At 42.5% G+C, this 23621-nt stretch overlaps 2 protein-coding genes across 2 annotated transcripts in view; one reads left to right on the top strand and one right to left on the bottom strand.

The window, feature by feature from the left end:
* Cfap61 (cilia and flagella associated protein 61) overlaps nt 1-6005 on the bottom strand; it is a 276129-nt gene extending 270124 nt beyond the window's left edge. The window contains exons 1-2 of the mRNA XM_029536666.1: nt 5984-6005; nt 1637-1788 (exon numbers count right to left, since the gene is read on the bottom strand). Coding sequence (XP_029392526.1) covers nt 1637-1779 — 143 coding nt within the window. The 5' untranslated portion in view covers nt 1780-1788; nt 5984-6005. The remainder of the gene's footprint in view (nt 1-1636; nt 1789-5983) is intronic.
* A 101-nt stretch (nt 6006-6106) lies between these two features.
* Nucleotides 6107-22581, top strand: Crnkl1 (crooked neck pre-mRNA splicing factor 1). Its single transcript, XM_021192147.1, has 14 exons — nt 6107-6270; nt 7887-8039; nt 8531-8622; nt 9406-9564; nt 10358-10524; nt 12183-12361; nt 13715-13885; nt 14991-15182; nt 15971-16030; nt 17075-17155; nt 18924-19163; nt 20215-20316; nt 20928-21176; nt 22240-22581. The coding sequence occupies exons 1-14, from the start codon at nt 6220-6222 to the stop codon at nt 22414-22416; spliced, it is 2073 nt and encodes a 690-aa protein (XP_021047806.1). The 5' UTR covers nt 6107-6219; the 3' UTR covers nt 22417-22581.
* The last annotated feature ends 1040 nt before the right edge of the window (nt 22582-23621 follow it).

Genomic DNA, 23621 nt, shown 5'->3' with positions numbered 1-23621 from the left:
AAGCGGTTCTCTGAAACACTGTCTTGGCCAAGACAAGGCCATTGTACTCATGAGCTTACTGCAGGGATGTTTAACTATACAAAGAGAACCTGACATTAACATTCCATCAGGCAGGAAAAACCAGATTCAGTAGGTTAAAAATGGAAAGGGCGGGGGAGGGGGGGGAGTGGACAGACATGAAGGTGGGAAGGGATGTACTAGGAAGAGTGAGAAGGAGGAGTTGGTTAGATAAGACCGAGACATATACATGTCCATCATTACCAAAGAGTAAATAATGGAACAAAAACAAAGAATAAATCATTTGCCCATAAGTAATCTATTTTGTTTTCTCAGCTGTCAACATGTACCGTTTTGTTTTACTTTAGTTTTACTGTTTTGATAAAGGGTCTTCCTATGCAGTCCAGGGTGGCCTTGAACTCACAATTCTCCTGCCTTAGTCTCCTGAGTGCTGGGATTGCAGGTGTACACCATCATGTGGCATGCTTTCTTACTGCAGTAGTTAAGAAATCCAGTTCAGTGACAAATAAAAGACATGGTGACAGATAACCTCACATCATTTATTGGAGTAAAAGAAATTCATCTAATATATTATCATGGCATTAAATGGTTTTATAGCTTCAGCATGTTAAGGGAGTTCTTATATTGAGTTATAATGAACAATAACTTAAAATTTTATCAGATTTTATTATATTATATATATTTATGTTAAATATGTATAAATATTATACTATGCTATATTATATCAGGCATTGAGATAATTTTCTTCCTATAATCTGTGAATGAAGCCAAGAGTTCTCATTCTTGAACGTACCAGAGATTGATGTTAAGTGTCTTCCTCAGTTGTATTCCATCTTACTTTCTGAGGCATGGCCTCTGCCATCTTCGCAAGCTCCTGGGGGCCTCTTGTCTCTTTCCCAGTACCAGTTTTGTTTTAGGGGCTCTGGGGAAGTTGGGTTTGTTTGGTTTTTTTTTGTTGTTGTTCTTGCTGGGTTTTGTTGGTGTTGGTTTGGTGTTTTGGTTTTTTTCGTTGATTTGCATGGCAATCACTTTGCTTACCTGAGCCTTCTCTCCAGCCCTAATTGACCCATTTTCTAATCACAAACTAACCTTGGATTCTGGAGTCAATTTGCCTTGATTATGATGTACGACAGCATATTTGTAGCAATGTATATGTGGATATACATGTATATAAGCATATGTTGGTGAGTACACTGTCGCTGTCTTCAGTCACACCAGAAGAGGGCATCGGACCCCATTAGAGATGGTTGTGAGCCATCATGTGGTTGCTGATCGTACCTGTGAGTGGGTCAGTTGAGGTTTCAATTCAAGTTTGCTTGACTCTAAAGCCCATGAGATGTCTTCAATTTACACATCGTTAGAGGACAGAGAGGTTGGCTGTTCCCTAGATTTCTTGCTAGGCATTTGTCACTGTGCAGTAAACTGCCATGAGATCAAGGGAGTGGACTCCCTTTTGGGTGCATGATAAGCTTTTTAAATGGTGGTAGTGGTTTTCTTGCTGGGAATTGAGCCCGGGGCCTTATGAGTGCTGGGCAAAAGCTCTGTCTCTAAGCAACACTTCCCTGGCCCAGCAGTAAAACTGACAAGCCTTCTTGACCTTACTCGGCTAGGTACTTACAGCAAATAGATTATGTTGAGTCTCCCAAACAGCTTCTGAGTAAACTTTCTAACGAGATTTTTGATACAGAAGATGTCCTGTGATTCTGTTCTTCGGCAGTGCACCACCTCGACCTTCCCTCTGGGAGAAGTAAGGATGGACATTTTTCTCTCCTGTCCGAGAGAGAGAGAGAGAGAGAGAGAGAGAGAGAGAGAGAGAGAGAGAGAGAGAGAGATCCATTATTAATCTCACAACACTGGACAGTTGCTTAATTTCATGTGGTCAGAGTAAACCTGTGTAGGGGTACTCAGGGGTCACATTTTCTCAGGTGGTTGTCCTAAGTTCCCATCATCCTGCTGTTAGAGGCCCACAGCAACAGGGCTAGGTGAGCAGGGATGGACAGGGCCCTCTGGATCCTGAGTTCAAATCAACCACTTTTTCTTACAAGCTCATTTTTGTCCAGAAAGTGGAAAGCTAGTAAAGCCACCAAAGGTTTAGAAGAAGTCCATCACCGAGACTTCCTTCCTCCTTCCTATGCACATCTTTTCCACAGTCTTTCTCAGCAGAACCCTCTAATGGCTACAACAGCAGAGTGTCAGGGTTCCAAAAAGGTGGGGAAATGCTGCCGACAGCAACAGTAGCCCACAAAATGCTTTCAATTTTCACTTAACGTCTCAAAGCTTGTCTGCCTCTTCTTTCCATATCTCTTCCTCCTTCTGCTCTCCCTCTCTTCCCTTCCAAGAGAGGAATTATTACATACTAATAGGTCAACTGAAATCAGGGAAGTCAGCTTGACACTACGGTGACAGAGAACAATATAGAAAGCTATCCAGTGGGCAACTCTTAGTCAGTCTCCTGCACTGATGATCACAGTTCTGACTTCTAGCACACAGTTGATCTCTGCCAATTTTTAATCATTATATAAATGGAATTACATAGTATGTGTGACTTTTATCACAAGATGTATCCTGTTACTTTTTTTTTTAAGCTTAGATATTCCAAAGAAATTGAATGCTGGGGCTGGTGAGATGGCTCAGTGGGTAAGAGCACCCGACTGCTCTTCCGAAGGTCAGGAGTTCAAATCCCAGCATCCACATGGTGGCTCATAATCATCTGTAACAAGATCTGATGCCCTCTTCTGGAGTGTCTGAAGACAGGAGAGCTACATTGTACTTACATATAATAAATAGTTAAATCTTAAAAAAAAAAAAAAGACTTTATACAAAAAAAAAGAAAAGAAAAGAAATTGAATGCTGCAGGGCCCTGAAGATGAAACGGATTGTGCTCATGCCCTGTTGAGGAAACCAAACCTCCGGGGAAAACAGTGGCTTGGCCGAGGCAATACACATGCGGTCAGAAATAAAAACCATTGGCATCTCAAGCCAGCATTGCCTCTGCCATTCCCCATCGTGAGCTCTCTTCCCCCTCTTCACTGTTCCCCAGGGATTCAGATCAAACCAGTCCTGCTTTCCCTTAACTGCAAATCTTCAGTGAAAAGTGGGAGATGGGGCTGACTAGACCCTGGGAAGATAGCAGGGTGACAGGCTGGAGTCCTCCAGTGGCCTTCCTGCCAGCAACTGCACAGGCTTACAGAGAAGTTTTATCAGCACCTTCAAGGCAAACATAGCTCTTGGGGATGGCTCCATGTTGCCCAAGCTTACAGAAATGGGGAGGTATCAAAAATGTCAATTTATTCATTTTTTTTAACCATTTCCCATTTTTCAATAATAGGTGATCAGTGAAGCTGTCTAGATGTTTCCGTAGCCCAGACATTTAGCAAGCCGTGAGAGCTGGGTACAAGGAGGACTTTTGCTTTTCATAGAGCACAATGGGAGAGAAGCAGGTCCCCATGTGTGATGTGGTCTGTGTTGTGCAGCCTTGGTGTTATGGTGAACCTGTGCCGTCGTCCTTAGCGCCGCCCAGCTGTTGCGAATGGAAGCACTTCAAGTTGCAAAGACAAGAAGACCTTGGTATCTAGGCAACATCTCCAAAACCTGGGATATTAGCTTACTCTTCCCCACTCTCTTATTTTAGCAACTATTGGCCTATCAGGTGGTTTCACTTTAGGAGCACAGCAAAAGTAATTTCAATGTACTTAATGTTTGGGAAACGAGATGATTTTGAATATTTGGGTGACATGGTTTAGAGCTGTGGCAAATGTTTTGATATTGCTATACTCATTTGCAGTTTGGAAAAATTGCAAGAGAAAGTTTAGAAAGAGTAGGAATTATATCATGACATACATATTTTTTCCCCAAATCCTAGGAGTTGGGTAAGTATGGAAATTCCTTTAAACAATTATCTATTGCCAGGTGCAGTGGTACCAGCCTTTAATCCCGGTACTTTGGGAGGCAAAAGCTGGTAGATCTCTGGGAGTTCCAGGCCAGCCAGGGCTACACAGTAAGACCTTATAACAGAAAACAAACAACACCAAAACAAACAAACAAATCACCATTAATACCACCAGTAACGAAAACCTCATAAGGATTTAATTAAGTCACTAATAAAGTCAAGGAGCTTAAATGCACGTTACTAAATGAAAGACACTAATCTGAAGAGGTATATGACTCCAACCATCTACAAAGAACTACAGAGACATTAAAAAAATAGGTGAAGAGCTGGGTGTGGTGGTGCATGCCTTTAATCCCAGCACTCGGGAGGCAGAGGCAGGCGGATTTCTGAGTTCGAGGTCAACCTGGTCTACAAAGTGAGCTCCAGGTCACCCAGGGCTATACAGAGAAACCCTGTCTTGAAAAACCAAAAAAGAAAAAAAATGGTCAACCAATCCCTGCTACCTCAGTCCAGTGTCCGCACTCTCTCAGCCCCCAAGGCTCTCACTGTCAGAGAGGAGGCAGTGTGTGAGCGCAAGAGGCAGTGGATGACTACAGAAAACATCTGGACACAGCAGCGCAGCACAAAATCTGTGCAAACCCAAGACAGACCAAATCCCCTTATGGAGAGATGGGCACACAATCCCACGCCTGGCAGTGGAGAAATTAGCCATATTTTAGCTTCTGGAAGGCATGAGTTTTCTCTAAGAGGGTAGCATTCTGGTAAGTTGACCAGGCTCCAGTAGAGGACCACATATCTAAGACTGGGCAATACAAATTAGTCTTCAAAGGTTCAAGACCAAAAAGACACAAAGTTGGGTGAATAGGGAGTGGGGTAGATCTGGGGAAAGCTGGGGGTGTAACTATGATTAAAATGCAAAACTCTCAAAGAAGGAATTAAAAATAAACAAAATGCTTAATAAAAAAGGAGTATTGATGGACAAAGGCTGGAGGGGGAGAAGAATGAGCAGGCGGTACCCTGAGGATGTTGACCACTTGGAACTCTAGGTTACTGTACAGTAGATATAGACCATCTTGCCTTTGTCCTAAATCTCAGACTGTTACAAGAGTGAACTGTAAGCCGGGCGTGGTGGCGCATGCCTTTAATCCCAGCACTTGGGAGGCAGAGGCAGGTGAATTTCTGAGTTCGAGGCCAGCCTGGTCTACAGAGTGAGTTCCAGGACAGCCAGGGCTACACAGAGAAACCCTGTCTTGAAAAACAAAAAAAAAAACAAAAAAAAAAAAAAAAAAAAATAACAAAACAAAACAAAAGAGTGAACTGTAACAGTTTCTTGTAACTGATAATGTGTCAGTGTAAATTCACCAGTGCTGACAATGAACTATCATGGGGTGGGTGGTAATGGATCGTAGAAAGCCCTTTGAGGGTGGGGAAAAAGGGAGTAGGAGAAGCTCATCTTCCCAATTTTGCTGTCAATTCCAAAATTTTTATTTTAAAAATTTATCTTAACTACATGCGAAATCAGTTTTTAATATACTTCAGATATTATACATACTAACATCTAGCGAGTATTTTACATAGACAGATTTTTTTTTTCTTTAATCTTAAGGAAATAAGTATTTTTATCCTTTTATAGACAAGGATATTAAGAATAACAGAATTGAAATAATAAAAACAAATTTACAGACTTAAAATTTGGTCAGTTTCTATAGGTGCTTTGATACTGACTAATTTCCAACTTTCTCTAACATCTTGTTTCAAAAATGCCTCTTTTTATTTAAAAAAAAAAAAAAAAAAATCCACATTTCAAGATCATTAACTTGGCCCAATCGCGGGGAAGCCTAAGGAGAGGGGGCGGGGACTCAGGGACTAACTACAACTCCCAGCATGCACCGCTGCCCAGGCTGCTTGCAGGGTTTCCTCGGCGCTCTTTCCTTCTCTCCGGAGTTTCTACACCCGAGATGGGTTTCTACGCCCCTCAAAGGTGCAGTCTACAGCTGCACGCATCCCGGAGACGGACCTGGATGAGCCCTCGCCGCCCGAGCCTCATATCCCTGCGGCGCAGCCCGCCCTACCCACCTCGCCCGCAGCTCCAGCAAGCCGCACTGCTCCACAGAGGACGCGCACACGGTTGCTACGGAAACGACGCGGCGTTTCCCCTGACTCCTGCGGCGGTCAAAGGTCGCCTTGGCAATTTCCGGTTCCGGTTCCGGTATCTAGTTTGTTGTGGCTGACTCTCGTGCGGGCGGGTCCGCGAAGTGCTTTTCTGAAGTCCGGTTGTCGACCAGGGACGCTCGCGTTCCGCGGCTGCAGTCATGGCGGCCTCCACGGCGGCCGGGAAACAGCGCATTCCTAAAGTGGCCAAGGTAGGCGACCGGGAGGAGCCCCCGAACAGCATCTGCGGTGTCGGGCACCAGAGATTCGGGACAGCGATCTCTGTGCCGTGGTCCAAGAAGACAGGTGGTCGGTGAGGTGGCTCTGGGTCTTGTCACTCCGAGCTCGTCTCGCGTCTGCCCAGCCGTCCTTCCAGGGTTGCAAAGCATCGGATCGGTCCGGTTCGGTAAACTGCTTGCTTTGCTAGTCTCTGGGGATCTCCTACTTTTCCTTCGGGCGAGAGTGCTCCACTAAAACTGGAGAAAGGGCGAAATGGCAACCCTGATAGATGTAGCCAGGTTCTGTAAGATATGCCATGGGCAAGAGCCAGAAGGGTGCCAGTAAACTTGCGGGTAAACTTTGTGAAGGAAGCTAACACTTAGGCTGCGTCAAAGTTAGGCAGTGGAGAGAATGGGAGAAGATAGGCTCTGTGCAATGGCATAAAATTTAAGTTAGACAGTAAATTATTATATTTCCAGCTGTGGTCGATACTTCATCAATTTTTAATAAGTGTCAAGCCTTGCACTTCACCATCACATACAATCATTCTCTGGAAGTCTGGTTTGGCCTTTTTGTCTGGAGACAAGTTCTTATTTCCACATGTAATTATTGTAAAAGTCTAATGTGGTAGCTGCCCCCTACCCCTCTCCCCATCCTGAATCATAAAAGCCAGGGAATGTATGCTGGCTAAGTTTTTGACAGCTTGACACACGGTAAAGTTATCTAAGAAGAGGCGACTGGACTAAGAAAATCCGTCCCTAAGATTGCTTGTAGGCAAGTGTGTGAGGCATTTTCTTGATTACCGATTGATGCAGACAGCCCCCCCCCCCCACTTGGGCAGTGCCACACCTGGGCAGGGTCTCCGGAATAGTCTGTGAGGGCAGATTGAGCACAGCTGGTAGGCCTCGAACTTCCTGCCCTGTCTTCCTTTCCTAATGGACTGTGGTAGAGTTGTGTAAGCCAATCAGTCAGGTCTTTCCTCCGCAGGCTGCTTTTGTTGATGATTTTCTATCACAATAGTAAAAAAGCCAATTAGAACTTAGGATTCATCTGCACTTGAACACATTTGACTTTTAGCTCCTGTGTTGGAACTATATCTTCATGCGCTCTAAAAGCTTACAGGCTAATGATGAAGATTTAGTAAAAAAAAAAAAAAAGTTTCAGTTGACCTAAAATGTCATGGAAAACCAACTTGTCCACTAGAGGGATTAAAATATGTAGAGGAGTTCTCTAAACTGGTTATAAAGAGGAAGGAGTCTGATTTTTTTTTTCCCCCTGCCCCTCATAGACAATTGAAGATGTCATTCAAAGATGGCATCTTGGGCTCATTCTTAGGAAGGTTTTTTGTTTTTTTTTGTTTGTTTGTTTGTTTTTTTCTTTTTCTTTTGAGACAGGGTTTCTCTGTATAGCCCTGGCTGTCCTGGAACTCACTTTGTAGACCAGACTCAGAAATTCACCTGCCTCTGCCTCCCAAGTGCTGGGATTAAAGGCGTGCACCACCAACGCCTGGCCATTCTTAGGAACTTTATGTCCTGGAAAATATACAAGGATTTTAAAATCGTGTGTGGCGAGCACTACCCAAGATAGGAACGTCTCTTTTTCTTAAAAGGTGAAGAACAAGGCGCCGGCCGAGGTGCAGATAACTGCCGAGCAGCTCCTCAGAGAAGCTAAAGAGAGAGAGCTCGAGCTCCTCCCGCCTCCACCTCAGCAGAAGATCACAGATGAGGAAGAATTAAACGATTACAAACTCCGGAAAAGGAAGGTGAGTCTGTTAGACTGCACTGTGCACGTCTGTCCCAGTCGCTGTCCACAGTGGGAGCAAGGGCCTGGGAGAGAACTCCCAGAGAGCCTATGTGATTGGACCTCAGGTGAATATTTGGAATTATTTAATCCACGAATATTATGAAAGTTATATGGGAAGTTCTATAAATTACTGAGCACTTGAACGTAATCTTAAAAGTTGTTTTAGCATTCTTGTTCTTAGTAGGAATGAGAGTAGAATATATTAAAGTACTTATTAATTGTTACAGAGAGCAGCAAAATCTTCCAATAGCTACCCCTACGTTTTTCTTGTCTCCATAACTTTTAGAGAAGCACCTGTCATTGATACCCTTATGGAGGGAAGTTTTTGTTCCTCAGCATCTAGGACATCATTTCTTTTAGGAAGAGTAAAATGAGAAATGTATATTATAAGGAAAAGCAAAGTCATTTTCTCTTTACTATGCTGCTCCCTGCTCCCCTTTTGCCTTTCAGACTTTTGAAGATAACATAAGAAAAAATAGGACTGTGATTAGCAACTGGATAAAATACGCACAATGGGAGGAAAGTCTAAAGGAAATTCAAAGGTAAAATTGCCATGACTGTAGTGTCTGTATACAAAGAGTGTGTAAATGAGCACGTGAAAATCTAGGAAGGGTAAAGCATGGAGCTGTACTGTGTTAGTACAGCTTCTCCCCCATAGAGCCCCCTGAGGCACTGGGCACTGGGAAAGACGGTTGAGGAGTGTCTCGGGAGGTTCTACATGAGTCTTGTTGCTCATACTCCTGTCACTAAAGAACAGTGTTTTATCTGTTTCCTGTGTTAATTTAATATTATTTCAAAATAATTGTTTCAAAAATAGAAATGTTCTCCTGAAATCTGTTGTCAAGATAAAAACGTGGGTGGCCTTCACTTCCTGTTGACCAGCCTTTCTGCACTCTCCCTTGCGCCTGTGCTCCACTGTGACCATGTCCTTGCCAATCCCTGTGCCATTTGTTTGCTCTCTGCTTTGACCCCTTGAAGGTGCCCTTCTCCACCAACCTTGACTTCTAAACAAACTACAACTATCTCTCCCATTCTTGGTTCTGGAGTTCTTGCAACTTAGCCTATTTCACCAAACATTGCTGTTTCTCACTGTGTTTCCTGTCTAGACCTTGACTATACTGCTCATGACATCATGAAATAATTGCACGCCATCTCTAAAGACTGTACGATAACTTGAGAACGCCATTGCTTTTCCTCTTTTTATGACCAGAAGGTAGCCCATGATAGATGCCTAGCAACACAGGAGGGCGTTGCTGCACTTGGGCTATGGCTGCTGCATATGCCAAGGTGCTGCCTTTGATGGTCTCCATGTCTTATCTGTTAAGGGCTCGATCCATATACGAGCGTGCTTTAGATGTGGACCACCGAAATCTCACCCTCTGGCTGAAATACGCAGAAATGGAGATGAAGAACCGCCAGGTCAACCATGCCCGAAATATCTGGGACCGTGCCATAACAACTCTGCCACGAGTCAACCAGTTCTGGTAAGCTGCTAATTGCACAAAGCAGTCTTCCTGTACTAGCAAAGTACCACTTGCTTGTGTATTAGTTTTATTGCAATTATAATAGTTGTATATGTTGATTATTATATTCTATTTTTTTAAAAATACACTCTTAAAAAGAATACACTCTTTTTTAATGTCACATAATCTCTGAATCATAATTCTAATGTTCCATGGCTATGTAATCAAACTTAAATGTTTAGTACAATTTTTTATTCATAAGAAACTTCTTAATGAAGCCTTCCTCCCCCATGGTTAATTCTTTTTCGGGTTTATATTTTAATAAGAAAACATTTGCTTAAACATCTTGGAAAGATAAAACTTAAAATCAACGAGGCAGTGGTAGCACACACCTTTAGTCCCAAGACTTGGGAGGCAGAGGCAGATGGATATCTGAGTTTGAGACCCACCTGGTTCCAGGATAGCCAAGTCTACATATAGAAACCCTGTCTTTGAAAAACGAAGAAAACAAAACAAAAAACCTTGAAATCTTTGCATTTAACAAAGCGTTAGAAGTGTTAAAACTTAAGCTGGGTGTGGTGGCACACGCCTTTAATCCCAGCACTCGGGAGGTAGGGGTGGGCAGATTTCTGAATTCGAGGCCAGCCTGGTCTACAGAGTGAGTTCCAGGACAGCTAGGGCTATACAGAGACACCCTGTCTCGAAAAACCAAAAAAAAAGAAAAAAGAAAAAGAAGAAAAAAGGAGTGTTAAAGCTTTACTTTTCCTCCCGTGTAATTTTGACCATAGCAGGCATCTTTGGATGATTTTGTCAGGTACAAGTACACATACATGGAGGAGATGTTGGGCAATGTTGCTGGTGCGCGACAGGTGTTTGAACGCTGGATGGAATGGCAGCCTGAGGAGCAGGCCTGGCACTCCTACATCAATTTTGAGCTGAGATACAAAGAGGTGGAGCGGGCCCGCACCATCTATGAACGCTATATCCTTTGAATAAGGTATTAATGGTACATGGCTGTCATGGGTGTCTACCTCCCAAAAAGATGTCACAGTAAAGACATGTAGCTACTAATGTGACATTGGAAGCTAGGAAGGCACGTTTTGTCCCTTTCACAATTTTCTATAGGGTTAGAAACTGGTCAAATAAAAATGTGTAGACTGGGTCATTTGAGTCTTTTCAGAGATAATTGTGGATTTGTTTTTGGGTTTTGCACAAAGTCCTAGCTGCTAGAACCAGAGGTCTGTGTTGATCATTGGCACTGCTAATGGAGCTCATCCAAAGGTTCACTGCTTACTAGCTGTGACTCCAGCTAATAAATGACTACAGAGTCATCTAGTTCCTTGAGCCTTTGTGTCTTTCTATATGAGAAAAATTAAAACTAAACATAATGAAGTCAGGGTATATACTTGTGGATAGAGCATGTGTCTAACATATTTTGAGGCCCTGAGTTTAGGCTCAGTGAAAGACCCCATATCCAAAAATGAGGTGGAGAGCAACTGAGTAAGATACCTGATGTTAGCCTCTGGCCTCTTGCACCCATATGTGCATGTGCTTGCACACACACACACACAAGAAAATAGGATGTGCTGGCTTTAGTATTTAACGCTGTGGTCTGTGGGAGATGTGTGCACGCATATTCCTCCTAGGATCAGTGGTTTGGCTTCAGTGACTGAGAGTTCTTAGTGGCTTTCCAGAACTGCTGTGAGCAGTGAGAACCCTGCTGTGCAACATTAAGATCTTCAGTTGTCTCTACTCATTCAATAGTGGCTTAGCAGAGGCTTGAGGAACACCTGGTTTGTAGCTGATAAGACCCTAAGCACTTAATACTGTCAGTGCTTGTGAAAAATCCTGAAGTGTAGGAACTACCCCATTCAACAAGTTAAGAAACTGACTAAGCAACTTGATAAGGGTCTCAGGTGGTAGCATAGGGGTATTTGACCCAGGAAATCAACCTCAGAGCTGATGTTCTTAACATCTTTGCTCCCCTCGAGTGTATTTTCACTGTGGAAATGATTGGCTTCTTCTAGGAAGGCTGATGTGCTCTGTTAATAAATGGCAGTTGAAGATTTGTCTTTAGCTTTAGATAGCAGCTCTCTTTTTGTGGCAGTTTGTTCTTTTGTTGTGGGTAGATTGTTGTAATGAGCATTTAATAGAATAGGTGCTTTTTATTGGCCATGGTCTTTTGGCCAGAAAGTGCTAAGCTTCATAAACATCCTCATTTCATAAAGCAATGATGGATGAAATTGATAGTATTTTTTCCCTTTCCACACATGAAAAAACTCAGACAGATGACTTGTTGAAGATCACATGGTTTGTAACCGGGTTGAGGTTTTCTTTGGCTTCAGACTTTGTCCCACTGCTATAATACTAAAGTCAGCACTGAAGGGAGATCAAGAGAGTGCGGTGAGCCCAACCTCTCAGGCTGTGGGTTAGTTGCTAGCCTCCTTTGTGTGTGTTCATCCCCACTTGTACTTGGAATTGTTGGAGTTTGGGAGGTTAGTAAGATTTGGGGTCTGTTATGTGGGCATTGAACCTTTGGTCTATGCTGTGCATGGGCACTGCCACTGGGCCAGCCCCAGCCTGTTACTGGCTTAGCCGCGTTGTCCTGCCTGCTCTTTCCTTCACTCCCCTGCCTGTACTTGTGCTTGTGCACCCTGCTGTGAAGAACTGGATCAAGTATGCAAGATTTGAAGAGAAGCATGCTTACTTTGCTCATGCGCGGAAAGTCTACGAGAGAGCGGTTGAGTTTTTTGGGGATGAGCATATGGACGAACACCTCTATGTGGCCTTTGCTAAATTTGAAGAAAATCAAAAAGAAGTAAGTCAAATGAATTCATCTGTTTTATTTTATTTGCTTATCCATGGAGAAAATGTTTTCTAGATAAAACCATAATTTAATACGGAACAGAATGCATGTATTGCTGAGCTCTACATTGGAGCTGAGTGATCATTACAATATCTGTCTTAATTTCATTCTGCTCTGTGTGAAAATTACGTCTTTAAAGATGAATACCTGAGCCGGGCGGTGGTGGCGCACACCTTTAATCTCAGCACTTGGGAGGCAGAGGCAGGCAGATTTCTGAGTTCGAGGCCAGCCTGGTCTACAAAGTGACTGCCAGGACAGCCAGGGCTACACAGAGAAACCCTGTCTCAAAAAACCAACCAAAAAAAAAAAAAAAAAAGATGAATACTTGGAGTTAGGTGTCTTGGCACATCTCTTCAACCCCAACTCGCACAGAATTGAGGACTGACTCAGGCTGAGGCAGTAGAAGCATGTCTCTGGAGGCACTACAGTACATAGACCTTATCTCGGAAACACAGAAGCACATGTATAACCTGATGAGAGTCATTTGGTATCCTGATTCAAGGGTCGTATAGATAATTAGCTTGGGAGGCGAAGAACCAATGCAACCAAGCAAAGGAGATAATGTAGAATGGAAACAGATTGTCCCACAAATAAACCAGTTCTTTTCTTCCATGGTGTACACAGAAAAGAAGGGGTCAGAATTGGAGGGGTCAGCTTGTCTCTACAAGGCACCGATTAGAGGGTTTTAATTGGGACTGTGACTGGACAATATTTTAGTGAGCTTCTGGCTAGTTCATGAAAGTACTTTGGAGCAGGGTAGGGGCATAGCAAAAGTGAAGCCAGGGGAGGGCTGAGGATGTAGGAGAGCATTTGGGAACATGAGTCAAAGTCTGGGTTTGATCATCAGCACTAACTACCAAGGAGGAAGGTGGTAAAACCAGGGAATCCAATGAGATTTTTCAAATGTTACTATTTAGAAAAGGAGGTGGGTCAGCAGCAGGATAAAGGAGAAAAGGGCAGGAGTGAAGAGATAAAAATAGATTGACACTTGTTCAAAGTGTCATTGAAGGAGAGGAGAACAGGAGAGGAACCAAAGCAGACTCATGGGGCTTTGGGCATGAGCAGGCATGCCGTGGAGATGTTGCCTACCAGCCTGGGAGAGGACCCAGGATGGAGAAGTTTTATGACAGTACTAAATAGGGAAAAGTTAATGTAGAGCTATTAAATATAGAATTATTTTATTAAATATGAATTTTCTGATCAAGGCCTCAAAATTTAATTTATAAGTAATAAGTTTCAGTTATTCTCAAGGTGTGAGTAAAATGAGATTATGTTTTAGATGATAATCTTCCTACCTTCTTTTAGTTTGAAAGGGTACGAGTTATCTACAAATATGCCCTGGATAGGATTTCCAAAGAGGAGGCCCAAGTACTCTTGAAAAACTATACCATCTTTGAGAAGAAGTTTGGTGACCGGAGGGGTATAGAAGATATCATCGTGAGCAAACGGAGATTCCAGTATGAAGAAGAAGTAAAGGTGGGCACTGCTGTAGATGGTTCATGTTAGAGTTCTCTGGGCTGGCGCACATACCAGCAAGTGGGGCTACTGATTACTCTCTTGATGGTGCCTTAACAGACTCGATAGCTATTTCAGACAAACTAGAGTAAATGTGGCTGGTAGGAAGGAGAACAAGCCGTACTTGGATTTACTATGCCATTCCCAGGTGCAAAGACCTTTAACTGATAGCCAACTAAAGAAATGTGGATCCTAGCACGTGGGAGATAGAGGCGGAAAAGTTGTTAGTTTGAGGCCAGCCTAGATTTCATATCACGTCCATGCATGAAAAGAAATACAGCATCTATTTGAGCTCATTTTTGGAAAAGGATGGGAGGGTCAGAGATTGTTCCAAACACCTGGCATGGCATGAGCATGAGCAAGAGACCTGCAATAGACAGTTCTGAGCCATCTCTCCAGCCCAACAGTTCTGTTCTTATCTCTATAATATATCCTTTTGATTTCAGTCGAAGATAGCAGGATTTTTCTCTCACTGTTATGTATATCTTTTGCTTAGTCAGATTGAGATAGCTTCTAGCAAAGGACTAAATCTGGTAAAGTGGTAGGTCAGTAAAATGTGTTCAGAAAAAAATTACTGTTATTTGAAAGGTGGGTTCCCTGATTTAGAGTCTGATATATACCCATTGTAATTTCATTATCAACATAATGGTATACAGCCATATATTTAAAAATACATGTATACAAGTTGAAAGCTATATACAGTAAGTAGTTTAAAGCCTATGTAGTCCCAAGACTGGGGAGACCAAGGCAAGATAATTATGAGTTCAAGGTTAGCCTAGGATATAGAGTGAGACCCTGTCTTAGAAAAAAATGGAATGTCATTATCAAGCAGTTCTGTTACATGATGTCAGGAGAGGAAAGAGCCTCTGCTTCAAGGTCCCTAGCCAGCGACCTTTTATGTTCCTTTTGTACAATCTTAGGGAGTTTTAAACGGAGATAGCAGGTAAAAATCTTAAGGGAAAATTTGCTAAAATATAGCAAGTTTGGTGTCTCCTTACAGTTCTGACAGCCTGTGAAGTCTGGCTCTTGGCTCTGTTTTTATTGATTAAATTGGGTTTCTTTCTAGGCTAATCCACACAATTATGATGCATGGTTTGACTATTTACGCTTGGTGGAAAGTGAGGCAGAAGCCGACACTGTGCGGGAAGTCTATGAGAGAGCCATTGCCAATGTGCCACCCATCCAGGAGAAGAGGCACTGGAAGCGCTACATCTACCTCTGGGTTAACTATGCACTNTATGAAGAGCTGGAGGCCAAGGTGAGAAGGTGAATGTGGGGCAGCCATGAATACCTTTCTTACCCTAGTATCATGGCTTTGCCTGCTCTGTGTAGTAACTGATAGCTACAATCTTTGAGACAAACAGTTTTAAGTTTTTTTAGAGCCCCATCCACTGATTTGAATCCTTCAAACTATGCCTGCTGAGACTCGGTGGTGTTTTATCTTAAAATTTTGAGGTACAGTAAGATAGATAGCATTTCAAACAATGGACCAGAGAAGCAGTTTAATTACATATAGTACCTAATAATATCTTTGATCACAAATAAAGATCATGGCCAGATTGTATATTTTTGCTTTTGGTAAAAATCAAGTGGCCGCCGGACGTGGTGGCGCATGCCTTTAATCCTAGCACTCGGGGGGCAGAGGCAGGTGGATTTCTGAGTTCAAGGCCAGCCTGGTCTACAAAGTGAGTTTCAGGACAGCCAGGGCTATACAGAAAAACCCTGTCTCGAAAAACCAAAAAAAAAAAAAATCAAGTGGCATTTCCAGAAGTAGGTAATAGGTAAAGACTGTCCTCTGTTAATCTGAGATTATCTGCTGTCAGGCTAAGGCCTTTCTACATTGTGCATTCAAACTTTGATAGCCACGTTGTTTTAGAAAAAAAGTTTGATGATCAGAAATAGTTGCTATTTTTTGATCATAAATGAGATCAATATTTAAAAATATCACCTTGAGAAATGGAGGTCTGTTTTTTACTACAGGTATGAAATTAATTGATGAAATAAGTGTTAACATTATTTATTTATTTATCTATCATCTTTATGCAGGATCCTGAGAGAACAAGGCAGGTATATCAAGCGTCTTTGGAACTAATTCCTCACAAAAAGGTACACTTGCTGGATCAAAATCCTGTTTTACTACTTATAAAATTCTATGTATCAACTGAATTTTCAAGTGAGTAGCACCATAAAAATATTAAACAAGAGATGGTCTTTGCCTGAGGAAACACCCTAGTTCATAGAAGTTTGTGTTATGACAAGTAATACAGTTACCAGTGTAGAAATCCAGGGGGATCGGGGGTGGTGGTGGTGGTTCAATAATTGAGAGAGACAGATTGGAAGATAGAACACAGACATGGAGAGTCCAAGTGGGTCTTCTGATAACTGAGAGCATGCTTGTGTGGTTGAACACATGGCTTCTTTGCGGATGTTAAAATGCTACCTCTATTGCATTTCCCAAAATGAGAAACAAAAAATCCTATTTGGAAGTGCTGACTGAGTTGAGTTCTTAGAAATAGGATATTTACCAACTTATAAGCAGCCCATAAAAATTCAAAGCAGTAGCTGCCATGCTATGTACATGATATGTAGTACAGTATCTAAGCCATCATCTGTGTGTATAGAGGTTTTTACTATATGTTTTATTTATGGGAGGAGGGCTGTGCATGTGCCATAGAAGACAGCTTTGGGGAGTAAGAGATTAAATACAAGGGTCATGCTTGACAGCTGGTACCGTCATTCACTGAGCCATCTCACCAGCCTCCTGGTATATTTTTAACTGTTGATAAATGCCATCTTTGCTTAAAACAAATAAAATGCATCCCTCCTCAGACTGGAGAGATGGCTCAGCAGGTAAGAGCACCCGACTGCTCTTCCAAAGGTCCTGAGTTCAAATCCCAGCAACCACATGATGGCTCACAACCATCTATAACGAGATCTGACTCCCTCTTCTGGTACATCTGAAGTCAGCTACAGGGTACTTACATATAATAAATAAATAAATCTTTAAAAAAAATAAAATAAAAAAAAAATTAAAAAAATAAAAAAATGCATCCCTCCTCACCATGAAATTTTACCAGTAGCCTTTGGTGAATTCAAATCAATTTTAAATGCACCTCTTAAACCAGATCTTTTTGTGCTTGTGTTTTGTAGTTTACATTTGCCAAAATGTGGTTATATTATGCACAGTTTGAAATAAGACAGAAAAATCTGCCATTTGCCAGAAGAGCTTTGGTAAGTAAAGAAGGGATTGGCGTGTTTCATTAAGTTTTATGAGGCAGTTAAGATCTTCACACTTGCTGGGCATGGTGGCGCACACCTTTAATCCCAGCACTCAGGAGGCAGAGGCAGGCGGATTTCTGAGATCGAGGCCAGCCTAGTCTACAAAGTGAGTTCCAGGACAGCCAGGGCTACACAGAGAAACCCTGTCTTGAAAACCCCCCCCCAAAAAAAAGATCTTCACACTTACAGTTTGTATGGTTCCTATTGAGAAGAAGCAAGGAAGCTTTGTCTGAACTACATAGCAAGACCTTTTCTCAAAAACAGAAAAGAAAAAATTCAGGAGGAAGGGAGCAACAGAAATGGTATCGTGTGTGTGTGTGTGTGTGTGTGTGTGTGTGTGAATTACACACACACACACACACACACACGCATACACAGAGACATATTCGAAAACTCAGAGCCCGTGCTGTGCTTTGAGAATAAGTGACTGCCAAGTGCTCATTCTAAGAGGGACATGAGTATAGCCCCCTTCGATATCCCCGCAAGGCCCAGGAGCCATTGAAGAAGAAGAGGTAGAAGAAAGTAAGAAAGAACAGGATGGTAGGGAGGAGTGTTGGGAAGTGTCTTCTGGACGTGGTATGACTGTAACTCAAATTCACAGCAGCATCAGTGGCCTGCAGGAGACTTGCAGGAGATCAAGCCATCCTGCAAGAATTGGACAGGGCTCCTGAGACTCCACCTCCTGCAGGGCGCTATTGACAACTGATGACTGCTGAGGAGGACAAGTCATTTTCTTCAGGACTGTAGTTACAGATGGGCTGCTGGTGCTCATATAGGCAAAACTACCTGTACTCAGGGTGGCATGAAGGTGGGCAGTACCTGTTACAGGAGAGTGCGAGAGGGGAATTGGGGGCGAATATGATCAAGGTATATTGTGTATGTGTATGAACTTGTCAAGAGATACAAAGACAGCACTTAAGCGGGTGGTGGCGCAGGCCTTCAATCCCTGTGCTTGAGAGGCACAGGCAGGGCAAGTCTCTGAGTTCAAGAACAGCCTGGTCTGCAGAGTGAGTTCTCAGACAGCCAGAGCTACAGAGAAACCATATTTTCAAAACAAAAATCTGGGAAATGTCTATAGCTACCAGTTACTAGATCTGTCCCCAGATTAGTAGTCTGGAATTAGTAGTCGGAATGCACCTTCCTCATAATTTGTCATAAAATGTCTCAATAGGATAAATCACTGTGTATACATACAGTTTTCCTGCAGATAAATTATTTGCTTCCTGTGGGCAGTAGTTAAGTCAGGCTTGATTACCTTTTATTTAAAGGTTTGTATGTAAGCCGGGCGTGGTGGCGCACGCCTTTAATCCCAGCACTTGGGAGGCAGAGGCAGGCGGATTTCTGAGTTCGAGGCCAGCCTGGTCTACAGAGTGAGTTCCAGGACAGCCAGGGCTACACAGAGAAACCCTGTCTCGAAAAACCAAAAAAAAAAAAAAAAAAAAGGTTTGTATGTTTGACATCCATATTTTTAGGGGATTCTGGGAAGGTATAAAATCCAGTGGCCGTATAATTCTGCAGTCCTACCTGTAGCTAATGAGTCCCCAGTGAGCACAGGCCCTCAGTGTCAGCTAAGTGCCTGATGAGCAGGTAGACTGTATGATAGCACAGCATCCATACTAGAAGCCTGCCATACTCGGGACTCCAGCTTCTAGGACAGATTCACAGGGACTAAGGTTGAACAATTGAGTATAACAGTGCCCTTGGCCCTTGTATTCTCCAGGGAACTTCCATAGGCAAATGTCCGAAGAACAAGTTATTCAAAGGGTACATAGAACTGGAACTGCAGCTTCGAGAATTTGACAGATGCAGAAAGCTTTATGAAAAGTTTTTGGAATTTGGACCTGAAAATTGTACCTCGTGGATTAAGTTTGCAGAATTAGAGACAATCCTTGGTGATATTGAGAGAGCTCGGGCTATCTATGAATTAGCCATCAGCCAGCCACGCTTGGATATGCCAGAGGTGAGATCCCAAGTTGAATGTATTTTAGATACTTCTCAAGTATTCCCCCTTAGCTAACCACCTAAACAAAGTATAAAAGTGATCCAACCATTATAATATTATAGTCTTTTCCACTCTGATTAGGATTCTGCTATTTGTTGAATAAGAAAGTGAACAGGGGACTGTCAGCAGCAATCCCCACACAGCAACAGGGAAGGAAGGGTAAGGGAGAGGACAAGCCCAGTAAGGAACCAGCTGTAGGCCCCACATCTGGAACAAAGGAAATGGGGGTGGAGACTACATATCTCTGCCCATAGGGTAGTTTTGCCTGGACCATGATCTTCCTAGCCCACTGCTGCGGCTTGCCTTCAGTAGGTAAACCATAGGACTGTCCTAGCCTCCGATCTTGTACTAACGTGACCCTACATTAGAGCAGAGCTTCCTACACTGCTGGTTTCACTTGTGGCACACTTCCTGTACTCCATTAGACTGCCAGCTCCCCCATCCTTGCCCTTTTTTGTTCTTGTGACTGTGATGAGCAGTTAATGTTTTTTGAACTCAGGGTTGGAGTGAAGGCTTAGTTTATCTTCCAGAGATCCTGAGTTCAGTTCCACATGGTGGCTTGCAAACATCTATAATGTGATATGATGCCCTCTTCTGGCATCCAAGTGTACCTATACCTGGCAGATAGAGCACTTGTATACATTAAATAAATCTTTAATGCTTTTAGCTTAATACCAATTTGGTATGGGGTAAGAACACACAGTGGCTAATCTGGCCAATCTTGTCCCTAAAAGTTAACTACATGGGCAGCATCATGAAAGTACCTGGAATTCTTGACAAGTTTTGGTTATGTTAAGCATTTAAAAAGAAAATGTAAACCCGAATCCAAAGCCATTTTTCCTGTGTAAAGTTCTAGTTACATTTTGGCAAGCTTCTAAAGGCTAGTATTACCATCCACATGCAGTCTAATTGTTAAGTGAAAGTTTATTCCTGGATATAGATCAGGATGGCTGAACTATAGGGGCATGTGGCTTTCTTCTTGCCAAGATTGACCCATTATTTTTCTTAGGTACTTTGGAAATCATATATTGATTTTGAGATTGAGCAGGAAGAAACTGAAAGAACACGAAACCTTTACCGACAATTGCTTCAGCGAACACAGCATGTCAAGGTATCCTGTACTTTTAATAGTCTCTCATTTTATTTGTTCAGCAGCTTTGATGTTTTAGACAAACTATTTTAATGCCTTTGTTCTTAGAACCTGTTGTTCCCGAGGACTTAGAAACACTGATTTTAGACCTCAGACCTCTGCCAGGTCACTGTTTGTATGCCGTGAATCTCCTGGGCACCACAGGTTAAAGATGTTTTTTCTATAACTTTAAAACTATGTTGGGGCTGGAGAGATGGCTCAGTGGTTAGAGCACTGACTGCTCTTCCAAAGGTCCTGAGTTCAGTTCCCAGCAACCACATGGTGGTTCACAACCATCTGTAATGAGATCTGATGCCCTCTTCTGGTGTGTCTGAAGAAATCTATAGTGTCCTCACATGCATTAAATAAATAAATAAATCTTTTAAAAAAAAAAACAAAAAAAACAAAAAAACTATGTCAAACATCTAAAAGCAGAAGACTGCTTCCCCACTGACACTGAGGCATATGTTCAATGTATCAATCTGTGATTATCAGTGGATACATCATGATCTGGAGAAACTAACTTTGTGGTCTCTATGTTTCTTTCTTCTGAGTGACATGGTTAATTTTGTTCTGTTTTTTTTTTTGGTAAGGTATGGATCAGTTTTGCTCAGTTTGAGTTATCATCTGGGAAAGAAGGAAGTGTGGCTAAATGCAGACAGATTTATCAAGAAGCCAACAGATCCATGAGACACTGTGAGGAGAAAGAAGAGAGGCTTATGCTGCTGGAATCCTGGAGAAGTTTTGAAGGCGACTTTGGAACCGTAGCAGACAAGGAGAGAGTAGACAAACTCATGCCAGAAAAGGTCAAGAAGAGAAGAAAGGTCCAGGCCGACGATGGGGTAAGGGCTCAGTACTGGGTTTGTTCCTCCCATGTCAAAGGAGTAGAAATGCATCTGACTTTGAAATCTGTGCTTTGGAGTAGTAGTTGAACATTCTTCAAAGCAGATGTAGACAGCCTGGATAAGGAGCCCCTTGTATCCAGCTACTGGGACAGAGCAGGGGGCCAAGCCTTCTGAGTGAAGGTGGAGTCTAGGAGCTGTATGAAGCTGCTGTCTGTTGACTGGGGTGGGGTGGGGCGGGAGAGCTTCACCTTTTAGAGAGGTACCATTCCTGAGGCTTTGTAGGGTAGAGCAAGTTTGGTGGGAATCATTTTAGACCTTTACATAGGCCTGGAGTGCTGGCATCTCGTAAGAGTGGACTTGAGAGACTCGGGTTGAAGATGATCTAGTGTATGTTTTTAAAAGCCTGGCAACTGAGGGGTGGAAAGTAGGAGATGAGGAAAGCCTCCATTTTAAGATAATATTTAGAAATAATAGCCATGCTCAATTGGAACTGAGAAGAGCTAGGAGTCCAAATACTAAACGCTATGTGGCCTCTGCTACTAAATATTAAGTAAAAACTCAAAGAAAAAAGATTATTTTGAATGCTTTGCATGCATGGATATATGTGTACCACATGCATTCTTGGTGCCCTCAGAAATCAGAAAGTGATATTGGACCCCTTAGAAGTGAAGCTACTGGGTGGTTAGGAGCCACCATGCAGGTGCCAGAAACCTAACCTGGGCCCTCTGTGAGAGCAACAAGTGCTCAGCAGCTGAGGCACCGAGTGTCTGATTGCCTGTGGAGCCATGGTGCTTAGATGTTTAGCTTCCTTCCACTTGGTCCTTCATTCTCATTGAGACAGTGTAGTGCTACAGTAACCTCATCTGCACGGTGGCTCAGTCACTCGTTTAGGCTCAGCCCTTTGTTCCTTCTACGGCAGGATCTGATGTTACTTTCTACAGTACCATAGTTGGATTGAGACTCTAGGTTCCCCAGACACATTCTTCATTCTGCCTTCTGAATGAAGCATGCTCCAGCTACGTGTCTGCTCACCTTTTAATTCATGTATTTATTTCTGCAGTCTGATGCGGGATGGGAAGAATACCGGGACTACATCTTTCCAGAGGATGCTGCCAACCAGCCTAACCTCAAGCTTCTGGCGATGGCCAAGCTTTGGAAGAAACAGCAACAGGAAAGAGAAGCTGCCGAACAGGATCCAGATAAGGACATTGATGAGAGTGAATCCTCATCTTTTTAAATGTTTTAATTGCTTTTTATAAATGAACAGTTTAGAACTTTGACTCCTAAATGTTTTTATGTATTTACTTGGTAAGGAGTTGTTTGGCATCTTTGAATTCTTTTTTAAAATGCTCTTGGATTTAACTATGGGTGAGAAACTGCAAGTAAAGGAGTTTTTTTCTAAGTTTTGTTACTTGAGTCCGAGCGTTTCTAGCATTTGCTCCTGTTGTCTTTCTTAGATGGAATTCATGTGCTTAGCAGACTAAACTCAAGTGTTCAAGGTCCATTTTCCAGGAATAGACACAGGTTTATCATTGACGGTGCTCTTGAGTCTGAAACTTTTAGATTTCATCTGTCTTTAAAACCACAAACCTTGAGTCCAACTCAAACACCTCCATGTGGCAGCTGTACGTTTCAGTTGATTTTCAGTTTTCTCAAACAAGCAATAGTATGGTGGCACCTCATTTTGATGATTCCATTAGAAAAGGAGTATACTGATGTCAGTATTGTTCCAACAGCACACCTTCCCCTGCCCCCACCGCCTTTCAGCATCATGTGTCTACTTCTCAGCACACCTTCCCCTGCCCCTGCCGCCTTTCAGCATCATGTGTCTACTTCTCATACAATTAAATGGACTTGTGCTAGTATTATCCCTGAATATCTGAACTGATTTATAGTAACTGGTTTTTGACCCTAAGTCTTTATTTACCAGGAACATTTTAGTTTGTCTTCAGTTTTTCTCTCAAACTAGTTTTGTAGTAGCTTGTTGAGAAAATAATGGCCTGCATACACAGATGGTGAGGCACAGTGTCCTATGATCAGTTTGGGAAATCTTGGATTTATGTTAATGTATTTGTTAAGTACGATTAACCATAGCACTACTGTCAGTCCCAAGCTTTGTGAATTCTGTAGTCATAGTTGCCTAGAGACTATGTATCTCCCAGCATGCCTCAGAATGTGTGAATTCTAACAACTGATATTTAACAGTCGTCATTAAACAATGGGAGTCCAAAAGACCCACAGTGACTGTGCTCAGTGAAGGCACTGGACAGTAACATCCTAGTCGGTGCTCTGCTCACACTGTAAAATAGCACTTGCCTACTCTTGGAGGCCTGGTTTTACTCATCCTGTAATTCATAGCCATTTTTTTTCTTTTGTTTACCACTCAATGCCTAGAACTGTTCTTTCAAGACTGATTTCTACCTAAAAGAACCATTAGTAAAC

The sequence above is a fragment of the Mus pahari genome, chromosome 3 (assembly GCF_900095145.1).
Source record: "Mus pahari chromosome 3, PAHARI_EIJ_v1.1, whole genome shotgun sequence".
Classification (NCBI taxonomy): domain Eukaryota; kingdom Metazoa; phylum Chordata; class Mammalia; order Rodentia; family Muridae; genus Mus; species Mus pahari.
Note: the sequence above shows the minus strand (reverse complement) of the source record. Positions and strands in the feature narration are given on the sequence as shown.